Source organism: Helicoverpa zea, chromosome 9 (assembly GCF_022581195.2).
Source record: "Helicoverpa zea isolate HzStark_Cry1AcR chromosome 9, ilHelZeax1.1, whole genome shotgun sequence".
NCBI lineage: Eukaryota > Metazoa > Arthropoda > Insecta > Lepidoptera > Noctuidae > Helicoverpa > Helicoverpa zea.
The window spans coordinates 7,947,503-7,964,993 of NC_061460.1; the positions used below are offsets into that span (position 1 = coordinate 7,947,503).

Here is a 17,491-nt window from a genome sequence, read left to right on the forward strand (position 1 = left end):
AGTCTTCAAGTCATGTTTAACCCAAATCATCGCGTTTAGAATTCTATTATCTATTATAGGTACCACCTCCCACATTTGAAAGCCGAAAAATATAATAAAAAAAAGAATACATTTGAACGCTTTAAAAACATTTTAAAGCCTTCATTCGTGTTTTTATCTGTTATTATGATAAGATTTATTATTGTAACTTTTCTCTTTATAGCCCAGTTGATTTTATGTAAACTTTACGACTTTGAAGTCACTCTTATTGTTTTTTGGTGGAGCCCAAACATTTAACTAAAGTTGGATAGTAAAGAAAACTTTTAGTTTGATAACCAATCAAGAACCGTTTCAACTGTTTATTCAGTCTCGAAAAGTTTGTGTAGAGTGGATGCAGAAGGCAGGCGGAGGAACAACCGCGCAAATGTAATAACTGAACTTGTTACGGAAATTATATTAGTAGCTTCGCCTACGATTTTACTGTCATCACTTTATCGCGCAGTGGGCGAACAAGTATTCATACCTAGCTGTTCCCCGCGGCTTCACTCCGTCCCGGGGAAACTTCTCTCCGTAGCCGGATGGTGACAAAAACTATCCTATGTCCTTCTCCCGGGTCTAAGTTATCTCCCCTCTGACTAGCAGCTTAAACGGTTCAGCCATTCTTGAGTTATAAAATGTGTAACTGACACGACTTTATTTTATATGTTTAGATAGATATATAGATTGCCATGAAGAATATTTCTGTACCTTTACATACATTTAACTGGGCATAGGTGGCCGAAATCTCCAGCTAAAGCTAAAAATAACTCGATCTGTCTGTCTGACAGTCCGGCTTTTACATAAGAACTACTGAACCGATTAAGGTACATACACAGATCGTGTAGAGCCTGAGAAAGAACATAAGCATACTTTTTGTCAGGAAATATTTCCCTCGGGACATGGGTGGAACCGCGAAAAACACAGAACGGCTAGTGAGAACAATGCAAACAAAAGAGCATCGAATACGGTTACTGCAATAAAAATAATCATTCAATTTACTTGTGTCAGTGGTTTCATGCATGCCTGAACGCATATATGCTATTAAAATATACACAGTTGTTGATATAGCTAAGCAACATTATCGTAAAAAGTGGTTCCATGTTTTATTGTGTATTAGGTTTGTTTTTAATCTCATAAAACACTAGAATGCAAGACGTATATTCTTGTACATTTCTGAATGATGAATATAATCAACATTAATTAATTTGAGAGTTAGTACCTAGTTCATTTGAAGCAATAGTTACATAGTACGTGGATCTTTTAAGATATGAATTACATGAAGTTTGATGCTACCAGTATTCATGGAGCCTTTCTTATGCAGCTCATAATAATTTTGCTGAATTTATTAAATAAATAAGACTTAAATCATAGTATTCCTGTACTACACTTAGTAAATAAATAGTTACTGATATGAACAGTTTCTGAAGCAAAATTACTCAACTGGCACACTTTTCATTCGAATCTTCCCATTCCTTCATTTATATAGGAAATATTCATTTCCAACCAATTTCTATGGGAATCCGAAAAACTCCGTGAGTAGGTACCCAGTTTCGGTTTGCCACAAAAACGAAACCGAATACGGAACGCATTTCGTGCTAGTTTTGCGTTTTAGTTCCCGAGCAAAAACACGAAAAAACCTAACTACGAATAAAGTTCGTGGAAATGGATATTTAAGTCTCACGAACGGATTTTTTTTGTTATTTTATAAAATTGTGCATTTGCGAACGTACTATAAGTTGTATAAGTAATATAAGTTGGTGGTACATAATCTGATAGGAAATGAAGTTGGTCGTATATAACTTTTGGAGGGACGCGTTGTGATGTTATCGTTCAAATTGTCCTCGTTTACTACTGAAATAATTGTAAAGCAGTGTTTGAATCGTCAAACAGAATTCAATTTTATATTTTTTTTATTGCTTTGGTATGGATAGGGACTTAAATTTTTATTTGGTGCTGTGGGTGCAGCGTGAGAGTGCTTCTGGAGCACTTAGTGCACAAGGGCCCCGGTAACTCTTTCGATAAATTCCATAGCCCATAGTTTCTTATAAATACTCATGCCCACTCTCTTAATTAATTAATTAAATAAAAAATTTATAAAAATAAAATTAATTGTTTTCCATAAGCATTAATGATTTTTAACCTTTCGTGAGTTTTACTTTTACCAATTTGCACTTCTTGCGATTAATGCCCATGAATTCCTTTGGAGCAATAGTAATGACAAGAAAATCTAAATAATCAGTTCGAAAACCACATTTTTGTAGGTAGTTTCTCATATTGTGATACATGCACTTGGAAACAAGTATTCGAATGTTATGTCATATTATTATGTCCATTTTGATAGTGAACACGTCGCACGACATAGCTAAGTTTATATGTACGGTTCTGATCGCGTGGTCTGCATAATCTGAAAGCTAGGCAATCTCAAACACATAAGTATATTAGGTCTTACTGCAACTGTAAATAATATAATTATCCCTATTGTTGCATTTAAAAGTTCACTACTGTAACAAGATGAAAGTCCGTGTTTATTAATGACGTCATAGACAAACCCTATTCCATTGAGTACATTTTATATTTTTGTCACTAAAAGTGGTCCTATATCACGAGCATTCGCGTGACATGTAACATAAGAGATTCGATTTGAAGCAGAATGCTTCCCTGAAAGACGCTGCCTGTAATGAAGCATTTCCGATTCAGTTTTGAGCATAATGATGTATTTCAATACTCGCTTCTACATTCTGACTAAAGTGATGCTCAAAAAGTATAGGTACCTACATAACAAGTTCCCCCCCTCACTGATGCAATTCACAAAGCAACGTTACATTACAAGTGAATGCACAGTGAGGGAGTACCTTTCCGGTCAATAGTCGGTCCCATCATAAAGAATGCGAGAGCAATAAGGGACGCCAGTACAAATATCATTATACAAACACTTTGAACCGTACCGAAACACCCGAACATTCACATTTCTGTAGGTTTGTGTACTATTATCGACAAATACGATTGTTTGCTTTCCTAGCCTTGCATATTTACAACAACCGATAAGTGTAGCACCGCCTTTATGGGAACAAATATTTGATACCTACGCTTTGTTTCACGGCGTTCAGGTTTGTTTCTCGTATTCTGGAACGATACTCGACGTGGATTTTGAATTGAAAATCTTATCGATCGAGTTCAAATGGTCGGGTTTATGGCGATGTTTTTGGTTGGTTATTTCCCGAAAAACAGAACCTTTACGTTGTATACCAATCATGATACATTGGTAGAATCGTGACAGATAAACCTTTATTCCTATTCTGCAATAAACAATATGAAATCTGAATATTTTTCCCCTGTTATTCAGGTCAAGTGCAACCCATAAACAATTTTACAACCCACAAATAATTTTGAGATTTGAAGAAAGTTTCAATGCTCGTTTTTTAATATTTTTTGATTTAATAATCTTAACATCAATCCGATATTATCGGAACCATACTATCATGTTGATCATGATTGTTGTCTCTGGTCATCCTATAGGGTTTTAACCAACGAAAAGTGCATAACAAAAAGCTCAGCAGGCGCTTGTTATCTGACCCTACCCAAGTAAAGTGGAACATAAATCCACTGAACTCACCGACCTACACTATATTGTTCCCAGTAAGTAATAGGCCAACTAATTACTGTCATCCATGTAACATTAACAAGTTAATTAGTTTACTTTAGTTTTATTTACATAAAGCTCTCGTAATATGAAACCTGTCGAATGATGAGAGCAAAAATATTGAGCGATACGGTGATACACGCGTGTTTATCTAATCTTACCCCAATTTTGTGGATAGGTGAATAAATATGCCTGTCGTGTATGATAGGAAATCCTTTCCCTTTCGCATCAACACCTCGAATTACTGTAATGTGGAATCAACCTCCGGAATCTTTACAAACATCGTATTTAGACTTAATTAGATGATAAAATTACTTACTACATAAAAACAGTAGGTAATTATAAGTAAGACTATGAAAAATATTTATTATAGTTCGGCCATTCAGAGAATGCGTTCCTGACACGTCGCGATTGAACTGACGACGTAACTTTGCAATGGCGTTGCAGTTACGATAAAAATATTTTTGCTGGTTGTTTACCGTTTTAACAATTGAGGAGCATTAAAACAACATTATTATATCAATAATCAATGAATGTAGTTACGTCGTCAGTTCAATCGCGACGTGTCAGGAACGCATTCTCTGAATGGCCGAACTATATAGAAATTAACTTAATCGATTAACATCAATTTTGAACACAAAAGACTGCTTTCTATTCGCTTTTAAATCGTTTAGTCAAGTCTTATTAAAATTCAATGAGGCAAAGTTATTTTATGTAAAAAAGTTTTATCTAAGCGGATTTCAGTTAGACGATTAAAATCGTGAACGCTTATACCCCCTCTTCCTTTTGTTTCTTAATTAGAATATTATTAGTTAATAATTCTTAATTAGAATAGAATATTATATTGATCTAAAATCAATTTATGTAGTAGATCGTTGAGTCCATGTCCATGTCCATGACTGGTCAATATAATTACATTCCTAAGTGATTCCTAAGACGCCAATTAACTTATTGCGACTCTTAATTTTACGATTTCTTAACATAACACATCTATCAAATTAAATTTAATAAATACACTACGTAATTCAAGTATAATTATCTCGAAGACACACTGTTTTTATTTCAATAAGCGCCTGAGTCTGGATCAAGACTCAAGAATTTACTGCAAAAAGAACGAATATTATCACCATTCAGTTACATTCATCACTATCGTACCACGATCTTCGATATAATTCTTAAAACTTAAAAAAAATCGTCAATTAACAAAACCGCCATGTACCTCCTGGGACGGTGATCATATCCTTTAAACTGGAAACAACTTTAATTCGACAATCAACAAAACAATTATTTAATTGTAATTTCCAGAGTAAACACAATGATAAAGTTGACTTCGTTGAACAACTGTGCCGCCACCGAAGAGATATCAATTTCAACGCTGTGAAACTGATATTGCAACCGCTTGCAATATTCATTTAATGCAGAGCAGGTTGCCTTGCACTCTAAACTGGATAGCAATAATATAAAGGAATTTATTATTTATTTATTATCATCTTTTTGGTGTCGGTTGAATAATAAATATTATGAAATAAGGATAATTTGGTGAACACGTACGAACACTTTGAGTTCACTAAAAGAAAATAACTAACCTGAACAGAAACAAAAAGTAATAATATTGTAATATATATGGTACCTGTTAAAAGTGACCCTTAGCTGCGCCTATCCCAAAACTTAATCTAATGACAATGTTATATCAAACAGTAGATCATTGATTACAAAATCAATTTCTAACACAAAAAAGATACCTCAAACCAAAATGCTAACATATTTCACAATTTCAAATACCATGGGTAGAACGGTCGGAATCTGCCTCGAATACCGTAAGTGATTGTAACTTGTATGTAAATACACAACGCAATTTATCAGGCCCAAATTGCATTTGCCGTTACGTCGAAATTGGAGCGTACCGGACGCGGACATTGAAAATTCGATCAACGTAGGAAATTCACTTAGCGTCCTCCCTACGCACTATACACCCTAACTGGTCTGAGCCTGGCAACAGGTGCTCAACAAACTAACATATAATACGAGCCAATTATCTATACAACTTCCCATACAATCATGAAAGGAATAATGACAAAATGAAAGGGGAACTCGGACTACAATTGCTAGCTGATTATATTGTCCGACAATAGGACATGTTCTTAATACATGGTCATCATCCAATCGAAACCTCATAACATGATTAAGGCATCATACTGTTCAAGGCAATATGATTATCTCAAATGTACTGTCAGACCTACTTATTTATTTATACGATCCCGCTAAAATGCTTTTATTCCCTGGAGACACAGCAAAGATCCTTAATCTAATGGAAGTCAGCCGCAAATACTTAATGCTTAATGTAGTCTGTTGTAGCCAGCAATTTGATAATAAACGATGCTCTCCGAAAGCGTTTATTGTCTTAATCTTAATATTGTCATTAAATTATTCATCGGGGTGTCGCTAATGGCAAACTTCGGACTTACCATTCGGGGTAAAAGGACACGAACCTGAGACATCGTAAAGTTTAAGATAAGTAAAATTACATCATTTATCCATTGATTGTCATTTAATGAACTCTTATTTGTATCCGAAAATGTTATGTTTAATGTCTGTAACTGCGATGCCAGCATTAAAAAAGTTTTATTTCCTCCTTTCAATCTTCTTCTCTAGTAATTTTATTATTACTCCCAATCGGTGAGGCATTGACGGAGTCCTACTTTTAGAAACAGAAGGCAATAGTGATATGATGATGATGACGATAAGGGATAATTTCTAAAGCATTTTCTGAGACAGAATCTCAAAAAAAAACCGAAGGCTTCTAGAGGTAAGTATACGGAGATACTATTATCACGAAGCTTTAAATAAACAAGAGGTACACTAAAAACATTAATTTAAACCATCTTAATGTATTCCACTTACTAATGAGTACAGAGATAGAAGTAGCTGAACTTTTGTTTCGCACGCTGTTGTTTCAACGAAACTAACGCGAAACTTCAATGGAAAAAGCTTTTTGTAAAAAAAAAACAAGGCTGGAAACACATTAACCTGAGTAATCTGGAGCAGTTTTGTAAAAAAGCTAGTGTTACGTGTAACTTTCTAGCTTTTCTGCAACATTAAGAAGTTTTTGTTCCAGTTACAGCCTTTTTTTTTGTTTTTTATCGTCCCACTGCTGGGCACAGGCCTCCTCTCACACGGAGAAGGATTGAGCATTAATCACCACGCTTGCTCAATGCGGGTTGGTGATTTCTGAAGAAGAAGTTTTTATTTAGAAAATAATGGTCTTACTACAAAAACTTAAACATGTGACAAACACTTGTCTAAAAAAAATGTGGCTGCAAAATGTACCTTATTTCAACTTCATAATCTGACATTTTTTTAGAGAAGCCTTAAACTGACGTTTAAAAGTTTTTGTGGTAAGACGGTACATATTTTACGAATCCCTACAGTACGTATACAGCTTCTTATAAAATATACTTTCGATCCGATTTCGATTTCGGTCTATTTAGTAAGTTCTTGCAAAACTGAAGCAGTAATGCGAACTGAAAATAAAAATTATTTGATTCATTTTGACCGTTTAGCCATTTTGACTGTGTGAACGTAATAACAGGTTATCTTATTTATTAGAACATACTTAAAGAGACAAAAAATATAAGTCACTAAGTTCCTGAGAGCGGATTGCTCAACTTAGTCCAAGATGTAATTAGCCTCTGTCACAGATGAAGTAGCTTTTAAATCTTTATTAAGTACACTCTTATTTGCCAATTCACTCTATTAGATCGTATTGCAGATATCAATGTCTCTTATATTTTATTCGCTAATTTAATTTATCTGTGAGATTTTTTGCGTATGTAAAATAACCACTCAGATTACGCAACGCCGAAATAGTATGATAAGAATAAAAAAATTACAAAATGTGAATTGTTATCTGGTTCTAATCAGTTTTCATGAATCTTCTATTTTTGTAACCCGTTTTTCAATTTATTTTTAGAACAAAGCCATTCCAGACAGTCACATTTTAATGTTAATAATTCTGTGGCCTAGTTTCCTCCTTGCTTGATATATTGTTTCGTTAACAAGGAGGCGTTGTGTTCCATACATTGTAACGTGCACGATTTAACCAATCCGATAAGTAGGTAGATTTATACGTTATTCAATAAATACAATTTAATTAAGTACCAGTCACGCGATAAACTAAGTTTACCAACTGACAAATTTTGTGTTTTTAGAAATTGGAAATTAATAATGTCTCATTCGAACTTATGCAGGAACCATATACTTATTTAAATTCGAGGGAGTCGATCTCCGCCAAGGTTATGCGCGCAAAAACCAGTTCTACGGTCAAAAACCTGCATTTCAAGAGTAGGGTCAGCCGGCTTCTCCCTTAAGTCAACATAATTAGTGCAATAATAGTTGTAAACTTATATATAACAAAAAGTATTATTAACAGGAGCATCTGGAGTTTCAATGTCCCTTTTATTTCTATGACGGAAAACGAATCGAAATCGGAATTTTATGGAGCCATTTATTGAACTCTAGCACCTACTTATTAATTTTTTACACTACAATTATACAGATATTATATAGGATATTCTTCCATTACCTGCACCAAGGCAGTCAGATACTAGTTGTGCCAACAGTTATCCTCAAAGCAAATCCGAAATACTCAGAATTCAGGTCACCCACTAAACAAATATTATGCACCCAGCCAACAAAACTCAGGTAACTAATCATTCCAACAAATTCTGCAAAAACCTGTTGAGTTGTTAATATATTCTCCGATTAAAACAAGGTCAAAGGCCAACTCCAAATTCTAGTCCCGGTAAATATAACGCTGTCAGTTCTTTAAGTCCATTTGGACCGTTTGGACGTAAATATTTGTTTGACTCTCAATCAAAACAAAGCTTACGTAAGGAATGTGTTATCAAACAAAGCTCGAGTCTTACGGTGTTCACAGTGCCACTAATAAATAGACTTTAATAGACCATTAATAAGCTTCTCCATTCATAAGACCGGGTTCGCATTCAAACAATGTTCCCCTCGAGCAAATGAATGTTGACCTCATAATGTTAATCTCTCCAGTAAACGCCATCTTAACTGGTTTTATATTTTGTCTTCTTATTTAATTATTAAGTACCTAATCTAAAACTTTGATTCAAAAATATGTTATTCTGTTGCATTTCCAGTTATTATTAACACCTATGTTATAATATTTTTGACTCATTAGCACATTTCTAAAAATATTCTCTTCTCATGGTTCCCAAAAAACCGTTTTATGTTAGAAACATAACAGTTTTGGCTTACTACATCATTCTCATTTTCAGCAGTGACGGTGGGCATGTTTTTTTGTCAAAAAGTCATGTCTCTTATCCATGTTTTGACTTCTTTGTATACTAAAATATTGAACAGAACACTATTAACTATTGGAATCTAAGAAGATAAATAAACAGGGTTCCTGACCTGCAGATGTTCGCTACGCGATCTTGCGGAACCAGGCTCATTGGCCCGTTCCAGCGGCAGCAGTTCAGTGAGGATTATGACACCAAACACCGCAAAGAACATGATGAAGATGAAGAAACTGATATTGGCGCGCTCTTTGGCGCGGGAAGGCGCCGCGCGCCACTTCATCGCGTCGACACTGCACTCGCATGAGCACTGGGAGAACAGTGGCCGCTAACGCGCGCGCCACACGACTGAGTCACCAGGGCTGTAGCGCCATACCGCCGCACGCTCCGCTACCGCGTGCCGCGTCAAAACACAACACGACGCCTTCCCACACTAACCTAACACGCAATGGTGGATTGACAGGACTTCTCGCAAACGGGTTGCAAGCTCCCGAAGAGCTTTCTTTACCCTTGACCCCCCCAACCCAATATTATCACTTATCCGAGCTAACACATTTCAACACAACGCCTATACTTTAGTCCAAAGGAAAGAAAAATTAGGAAACATGAAACTGAAAGCTTTCATAAGACTAAACACTGTGAACCGCGACTTTAAAATGAATAGACGTCAAAAATTTAACTGACGTTACTATGCGAAATCGAGAAGATGCAACCTTTGAGGTAAGACATTTTATTCAGTATTGAAATAATGTTTTCCACCACGAAAGCGATTGTAGCGGTGAAATAGCAACCCAAATTGGTAGGTATCAGTTACGCATGCGCGCCCCCGCCCTTCGTTCAATGACTTGACGCTCAATGTAGAGCAGTCTTTCCCAAAGTGGGCGATAACGCCCCCTTGTGGGCGCTGCAGGTCTCAAGGGGGGCGGTAAGAGACCCAGAAAGAAAATGGGGGCGTTGTGTAGCGGCCTGGCGGGTCATTTGTAATTTTATTTACTCTCAACAACAACTTGTGAACATCAACTAATATGAATTCAAAGATTGCTCAAACTCGGAAAATTGGAGCGCCGAAGAAACAAAGACATACAGCTGACTGTCGATCCCGTCAGGGTTTCTTTTAATTTGTGTTTAATTCCGCGTTAAATTTGAGAAATTCTCGAACAAACACTACTTTTATGTCCCAAAACTAAAAAATTCGCGCTCCCTTCGCTCGCGGCTTCTTCATTTCACAAATACCTTTTATTTTATATGTTTAGGACTTTTAGTGATACAAAACTCAAAAATTTTCGGGTTTTGCTTCACTTTACAGTTGTTTTTATTTTTTTAAATTTTAGCAAAAAGGTAGCGTCGTTTTTAAGTCCTTTTATTAATAAGAAAGTAACTTCTAGTTTCCATATGAACTTAGTCCCAAAACGGTGCTATTAAGTCCCAAAATTTGAATACATAGGAGCCAACACCAACAAAGAGTTATGTACGTTTGGGCTACATTTTAATTAATTTTGGTTTTGAATTCTAAAATATAACAAAAAATTTCACGCTCGCTTCGCTCGCGCTATCAGAAGCTATGTTCCCGTGTTTTTGCATTCACCAACCAGCAATAACTTATGTACGATTGAGCTACATTTTACGTAATTTTTTAAGACTTGTTATCTATAAAAAAAAAATTTGCGCTCGCTTCGCTCGCGCTTTCGGTAACTACATAATGTGTCTGTTTTTCGTATGGGTTTGAATTGCAGTTAGAGGGCGCCATAGAAATCTTGCCCAGGGCGCTGGTAGAGTTAAAAAAGGCACTGAATCCATCATCTGTGAAAATTTCAACTCTCTAACTACCACGGTTCCTGAGATACCGCCTGGTGACAGACGGACGGACGCACGGAGGGACAGAGGAGCGAAAACAATAGGGTCCCGTTTTACTCCTTGGATAAGGAACCCTAAAAAATGGGGGCGCTAAAAAAATATTTATTCTCAAAGTGGGCATTAGACAAAATAAGTTTGGGAACCACTGATGTAGAGTCTAGCTATACAAGAAGATTGTATTAGGCCTATCAGCTGTCGAATGCACCCTCACATCAGGCGCGATGCGTGGAGGAATTTCCGGAACACAAACTGACAAAATGGTATCGGAAAACAATTTTCTTTCTGATGGGGAAAATATTCTAATGGAACAAAACATTGGGAAGTTAGTTTCCATATGAATGATTCAGGGCAATTCTTTGTTGAAATCATTTTCTATTTCAGGAATAAATAATTTATGGAGGAAAGAAGTTAAGAACAGACTACATACAGAACCAAAATAATACTTAGGTAGGCTTCTACTAAGTCCTGTTTATTATTTATATTGGCGGCGGCGTCTTCGCACGCACAATTAAATAATTTATTAAGAAAGTCCTTCGATCTGTCTGTTCTCTTCGACTTTTCTTTTTTTGTACATACTGAACTCAGCACATGTTCATCTCACTGACCTTAACTTGACATTAAAAAATACATTCTGTTAAAAAAGGGAACAGTACCTACCTAATATGCCGTACATACATATAGCAATAGGTGAACCTTTATGAGGTAAGTATATGAAAAAAATAGCGGAATGCCACATACGCTTCAATCGTAATGGAGTCGTGATTGGATCGCAGTCGAATATGAATCGTATGTCGCTTAAGTAAAATTAGAAGAATCGGGCCCCTGTATTGATGCATATTATTTTTGTTACAATTTAACTTTTAACGATTCTGATATAAAAAAATAGTACTCACTTTTCCCATATAGAACTAACCTCTCAAATGTGAGTGCTCGGGTTCGATTCCAGGTCAGGCAAGTACCAATGCAATTTTTCGAAGTATTTCTTAGACACCAATGACTGTGTTTCGGATGGCACGTTAAACTATAGGTCCCGGCTGTCATTGAACATCCTTGGGATCCTTGGCAGTCGTTATGGGTAAGTCTGACACCAGTCTAACCAAGGAGTATTGGGTTGCCCGGGTAACTGGGTTGAGGAGGTCAGATAGAGCTGTCGCTGCTTGTAAAACACGGTTACCCAGCTACATCCGGTTGGACTGGAAGCCGACCCCAACATAGTATTACTAAAAATATACACTATTAAAAGGGTATTACTTATTGGATAGTATTTAAACGAGTGACTGTGAATTACAATTTTAAGTGTCAAAATTAATTAATTTGGGTTATATAATTACTAAGTGAGCGACTGACTGCAAGTGACGAAAAATGAACAGAATGTATCTTACAATCATTAATTTGAGTTACTTAAAATACAAAATGAGCAGCTTCATAATATTTGAGCGACTTAATGTTTATTTGAGTGTCAACGTTACGTCCTGCGTTTTTTTTTCAATATTTGGCTAATGTATTTTTTATACTGAGCGGTATTTTATCTTAAATGAAGTGTTTCGAATACAAAATTAATTACATTAGACACATTTCCTAGGAAATCTATACATTTCCTAAATAGTAATCGGAAATGTATAATTAAGATATCAAGGGGTAAGCGGGGGATAGCTGAGCGAGGGAATGGGATTGAAGCGAAGCATGCAAGCAGGCATGCAGCATGGAAGCACAATGCAATATGCAGCAAGCATGGCTTCTGTAACGGCTCCGGCGCTGCGGGGCTCCGGCGGTCCCATGCGAGCTTATCGTCGCAGATGGTTTTCACGCTCACCACGTGGGCTGCGCCTCAGCTCGCAGGCCGCCTCGCCCCTCCGCGCCTACGCGGTTTTGAATTGCACTCTAGTAGGGCAAACAAAACTACGTGGAGTCGGTTTTGCAGTGATTCGTTTTCAAAATTATGCCATCTTAAAATAGAATATCAGGAATCAATAATCATTAATAAAGCAGCTTACAAAACTTTGCTCAAAGTGAACTATTTAGTAGTACGTTATGTATAACCTCACTTAGAAAAATGGATTATATCTTAATATCTCTGTATTTCCAGTCGCTCACTTAGTAATGTAGTCGCTCGGATAAAATTTTAATATATGAAATGGATTTATCACAATTCACTTTTTGTAAGCTCGTTCTGGATTTTATTATTAATCAATATTCGTTGTTAGTTTTGTTAATTTTTCGCTTACTCAAATTCAGACCGCTCAAGTTATTAATACAGTATGTCATCATCAGTCGCAAAGCGTTTTTTTAATCGCTCGTTTTATTATCCTTACTTATTTAATGTTGCATATTTTGACACTTAGCCTATGTTATTCGGGGATAGCCTAGCTTCCCAAAAGTGAAAGATTTTTTTAAATCGGTTTAGTAGTTTCGACGCCTTAAGGCACAAGGATGCAAACAAACCCAAAAAAAATAGTTCCTCTTTATTATATACTAGCGACCCGCTCCGGCTTCGCTCGGGATAACAGTATTTACCCACCATTTAATGTATGTTATTATACATATAAACCTTCCTCTTTAATCACTCTATCTATCAAAAAAACGTATTAAAATCGGTTGCGTAGTTTTGAAGATTTAAGCGTACAAAGGGATATAGGGACAGAAAAAGCGACTTTTTAATACTATGTAGTGAAGTATAGAATAGGATAGTACCTATAGATAACTCAATCAACACACAACAATAAAAACATTACCTACAAAAAGATACCTGAATCTACCTTCGTGTTCTGTTGTGTTTATTGTTGCTGACCTTACGAAGAACATTTTGGATTTCAGTAATTTAATATTATTATAAACTACGTCAATACGAGCTCTTGGACAAGTTGCAGCCGCATGGTTCGTACGATCACAAGGTTAAGCAATGCTTCTTCTTCTTCTTCTTTCGTGTCGATGACTGTGACTGTCATGTATTGAGACTACACTATGTCAGCCCAATATGCCGCCACAGCGAGAGCACGGCTGGATGCGCTCATTAGGTCCAGCAATGCTTATTGAAGATGTCTGGTAAACTTGTAATGACGAATTTCTCCCTGTTAAAAGGCACGTTAGATTAGTGGATCACGGCAGTCATTTAACAAGGGCTTATCCACCACACACCAGACAAGTAGCCTTACCAGGGTGTATCGAATATCCTGGGTTGAGTAGGACAAATATGCAGTTTTCGTCGTTAAGCAGTCGATGTAAAAGAACAGTGATTTGTTCATAACTACATTTTATTAGCAGTTAAATTCGGACAATCAAAACTTGTCAATAAAAACTGTGTGTATTTTTTGTAAAAACTCGCAAAGAATTGAATACCGTTGTAAAATCCTAGAAGGAAATTCGAAATTCCCGCCATGTTTTTTTATACATACGTATAGGGCACAGATTTTATTTATGTGATTGAACGAAATTAATTAATTATTTCATCTATAATGTAAGCAATAAATTGAGGTCACATAATATAATTATTGCCTAAATTTTGCTGCCAGCTACAGCTAAAATGTATAAATTCATGACAGAATGCGCTGCGTTACCTGTGTGACAGCTGTCAAAGTGACAGTAAAACTAGTGCCTGTCAAAATCCAACCCTTACATTATTTTTCATTTCCAGGTTGGTTTTACATTTTAATCATGACGAAGGAAGGCGAAGCGCCTTATAAAGATGATAATATATTTAGAGCGTTTATGAGTGCTCTTTACGCGACCATCGATGCGCCTGTAACTCAATTCCGAGGTATAAATTGATAAAAGTAAAAACAGTTGATTGTTATGTAAGTGCGTAAACGAATAATGTTGTGTTTCAGAGAAAATCGTTGAGCCGAACCAGAAGAAGTACCCATGGTACCACCAGAAGTTCCGCCGCGTACCTACCATCGATCAGTGCTACGATGATGACGTGCTCTGCGATTTCGAAGCGAACTCCCAGTTTAAACGTGATAGGTTAACTCTCTATTCAATGTTATGAATGTTTACTTTATTATCATTTCATATCCAAACCATAGTCAATATGATTTGACTCCACTAAAGAATATGCACTATTGCTGCTAATAAAACTATTCATTTTAGGAGCTTGATCAAAACGTCAAAGTGCTATTCAAAAAACAGTGAATTTAGTCTTTTGGGTAAGACACCTGATTGAATGAAATCTTTTATAATTTCAGAGCTGTGGACTCTGAAATCTTAGCCATCTTGCGTCAACGTTTTGAGGACTGCATGGTGTATGAAAACCCTGACCACCATGCTAAGTGTAAACCTCTTTGGGAAAAATACAAGGATGGTGAAGAAGCCTGGTTCATCAAATGTAAGTTTCTATTGTTCCAGTTGTGAATTCACTTGCAACTGACATTCTAACTTATAATCTACATACTGGTTACCATTAGGTACTGGTTGTAATGAGCATGGATGATGGATAAATAGGCCACTAGAATTAGTTTCAAGCCAATGAAACAGTGTCTGAAATAGATCAACAATATAATTAAAATCATAATTATCTGTCTGCTAGATCCTAGAACATTTAATGCAATAAAAATGAGAAGTACCATGAAGAACAAAATGACTAGAGGCGGTGTTATGATGCAAAATCTCCTAAGAACATAGCATGCCAAGATATGGCTATTTGGGGACGAGGAACGTTACTAGCTCCACCCCATGCCTTCTTTAGAACCTGCCCATATTTTCAAAACACAATCACCAATCAATAGAGAATAATCTTTTACTGATTAAATTTGATTTGACAAGGAACCCAAACTCCTTGTTAGTTCTAGTAACTGATCTCAACCACCATTGTATTTTATGGACCTACATACAAGAAGACACCTGACCTATCTTCCTTATGGCATCTTTGCTATCTTTCTCTCTTCCATGATAAAAGCATACAGATAAACATAATGAGGGCCCAATACTGCCCAATCAAAAGGATCTTCTCTATTATGCCTTGGCATCAGTGTTATAAATATCATAAACAGAAAATCTCACACAACCATTATAAAGTATTTAAATTTTTCCTGTTTCTTGAGTTCATAAAATATTGGCATCCTCCATCCCCTGAGCCTTTCCCAACTATGTTGGGGTCGGCTTCCAGTCTAACCCGATGTAGCTGAGTACTTGGTGTCAGAATTACCTACTGGCTTCTGACTACCCGTAACGACTGCCAAGGATGTTCAATGACAGCCGGGACCTACAGTTTAACGTGCCATCCGAAACACAGCCATTGGTGTCTAAGATATACTTAGAAAGTACATACAAACTAAGAAAAGTTGTGTAGCATTAAATATATTAATATATTGATTGTTACAGATGGTGATCTCGGAGCTTACGGTGATGCTCGCAAGGCGTACATGAAGCAAAAGCACCGCATGATTTGGGAGAGGCGCCACGGAAACCTTTCCAACTTAACTACTGGTAAATGAATTCTTGGCTCACAGTGCCACGATGAATTGTGTTAATGTCTAAGTAGGTGGTATATGCTGTTGAAATAAAGAAAGTAAATTATAGTCCAGAGTGTGATTTCATTGAATACCTTTACTGCAATTGCCTTTTTTCTTAAGTTTCTGCAATAAAGAATTTTTCAGTATTAATTTGAATTTGAATGCTACATAATCTCTGATATATATTTTTATATATATTTTATCCAGTTACCAACAGGGGCCCGATTCTCCTAATTTTACTTAAGCAACATACGATTCACGTTCGACTCGATTCGACTGAGATCCGATCCCGACTCAAATACGATTGAAACGTATGTGGCATTCCGCTATTTTTTCTTTGAAATAAACGTTTTTATCCTTTTCTGTCATTCAATAATGAATCATTTTGTCTGCAAATGATTTACGATTGCAAAAAAAAATTAACCGACTTCCAAAAACACTAAAAAGCCGAAAAAAATAATTTTGCCACCGACTTCTAGGCAGATGCACCTAAAATTAGTTTTTTTTAGCTTTTTAGTGTTTTTGGAAGTCGGTTAAATTTTTTTGTTAAAAAGTTTTTTATTTACAGCTTTTCAGTGATACGAATAGCTGTCATTATCCGCATAAGTAGAAAGTTCTCATCAATACAAATAATTTAAGCTCAAATACGATGTATTTTACATATTCAGTTATCGAGTTCCCTCGACCTTCTCTGATGGTCTTCATCATCAGGTCAGCTGCAAACCTTCACTGTTACAAAGATCTCATCAATACAAATAATATAAGCCCAAACACGAGGTAGTTTACATATTCAGTTGTCGAGTTCCCTCGACCCTCTCTGGTCTCCATCATCAGGTCAGCTTCAAATCTTCACTGTTGAATAGTACTTTCAGGCATACACCTGAGTGTCAAGTTTTTACTCTATGTATGCCTACAACTTTCGAAGGTTGCCCTCGATTTTTCAGGGATTCCATCGTCAGATCCTGACCTGATGACTATGGGACCAACTGGCAGCTATATTGAGTCGAACAAAAAAAGAATCACGTAAATCGGTCTATAAACCTCGGCGTAATCGATGTACATACATAGAAAAAAAAAAACATACCGGCCGAATTGATAACCTCCTCCTTTTTGGGAAGTCGGTTAAAAATGATTGTACAGCAAACTACCGTATAGACCAAAATAGCAGACCAATCGCACACCAATCAAATGTCAATCGAATACGATTG

At 36.3% G+C, this 17,491-nt stretch overlaps 2 protein-coding genes across 2 annotated transcripts in view; one reads left to right on the forward strand and one right to left on the reverse strand.

The window, feature by feature from the left end:
- The window catches only part of LOC124633277, a 60,780-nt gene extending 51,350 nt beyond the window's left edge, over positions 1 to 9,430 (reverse strand). The window contains exon 1 of the mRNA XM_047168453.1: positions 9,098 to 9,430. Coding sequence (XP_047024409.1) covers positions 9,098 to 9,265 — 168 coding nt within the window. The 5' untranslated portion in view covers positions 9,266 to 9,430. The remainder of the gene's footprint in view (positions 1 to 9,097) is intronic.
- Positions 9,431 to 14,406: 4,976 nt separating this feature from the next.
- On the forward strand, positions 14,407 to 16,354 carry LOC124633278 (NADH dehydrogenase [ubiquinone] 1 beta subcomplex subunit 10). Its single transcript, XM_047168455.1, has 4 exons — positions 14,407 to 14,590; positions 14,661 to 14,796; positions 15,018 to 15,157; positions 16,153 to 16,354. The coding sequence occupies exons 1-4, from the start codon at positions 14,488 to 14,490 to the stop codon at positions 16,263 to 16,265; spliced, it is 492 nt and encodes a 163-aa protein (XP_047024411.1). The 5' UTR covers positions 14,407 to 14,487; the 3' UTR covers positions 16,266 to 16,354.
- Positions 16,355 to 17,491: the final 1,137 nt, after the last annotated feature.

Bases quoted from the DNA above. Each gene is read 5' to 3' on its own strand.
- LOC124633278 (XM_047168455.1), top strand. From the start codon at position 14,488: ATGACGAAGGAAGGCGAAGCGCCTTATAAAGATGATAATATATTTAGA. The intron at 14,591-14,660 runs GTATAAATTGAT...GTTGTGTTTCAG, and splicing joins GCCTGTAACTCAATTCCGAG to AGAAAATCGTTGAGCCGAAC. The intron at 15,158-16,152 runs GTAAGTTTCTAT...TGATTGTTACAG, and splicing joins AGAAGCCTGGTTCATCAAAT to ATGGTGATCTCGGAGCTTAC.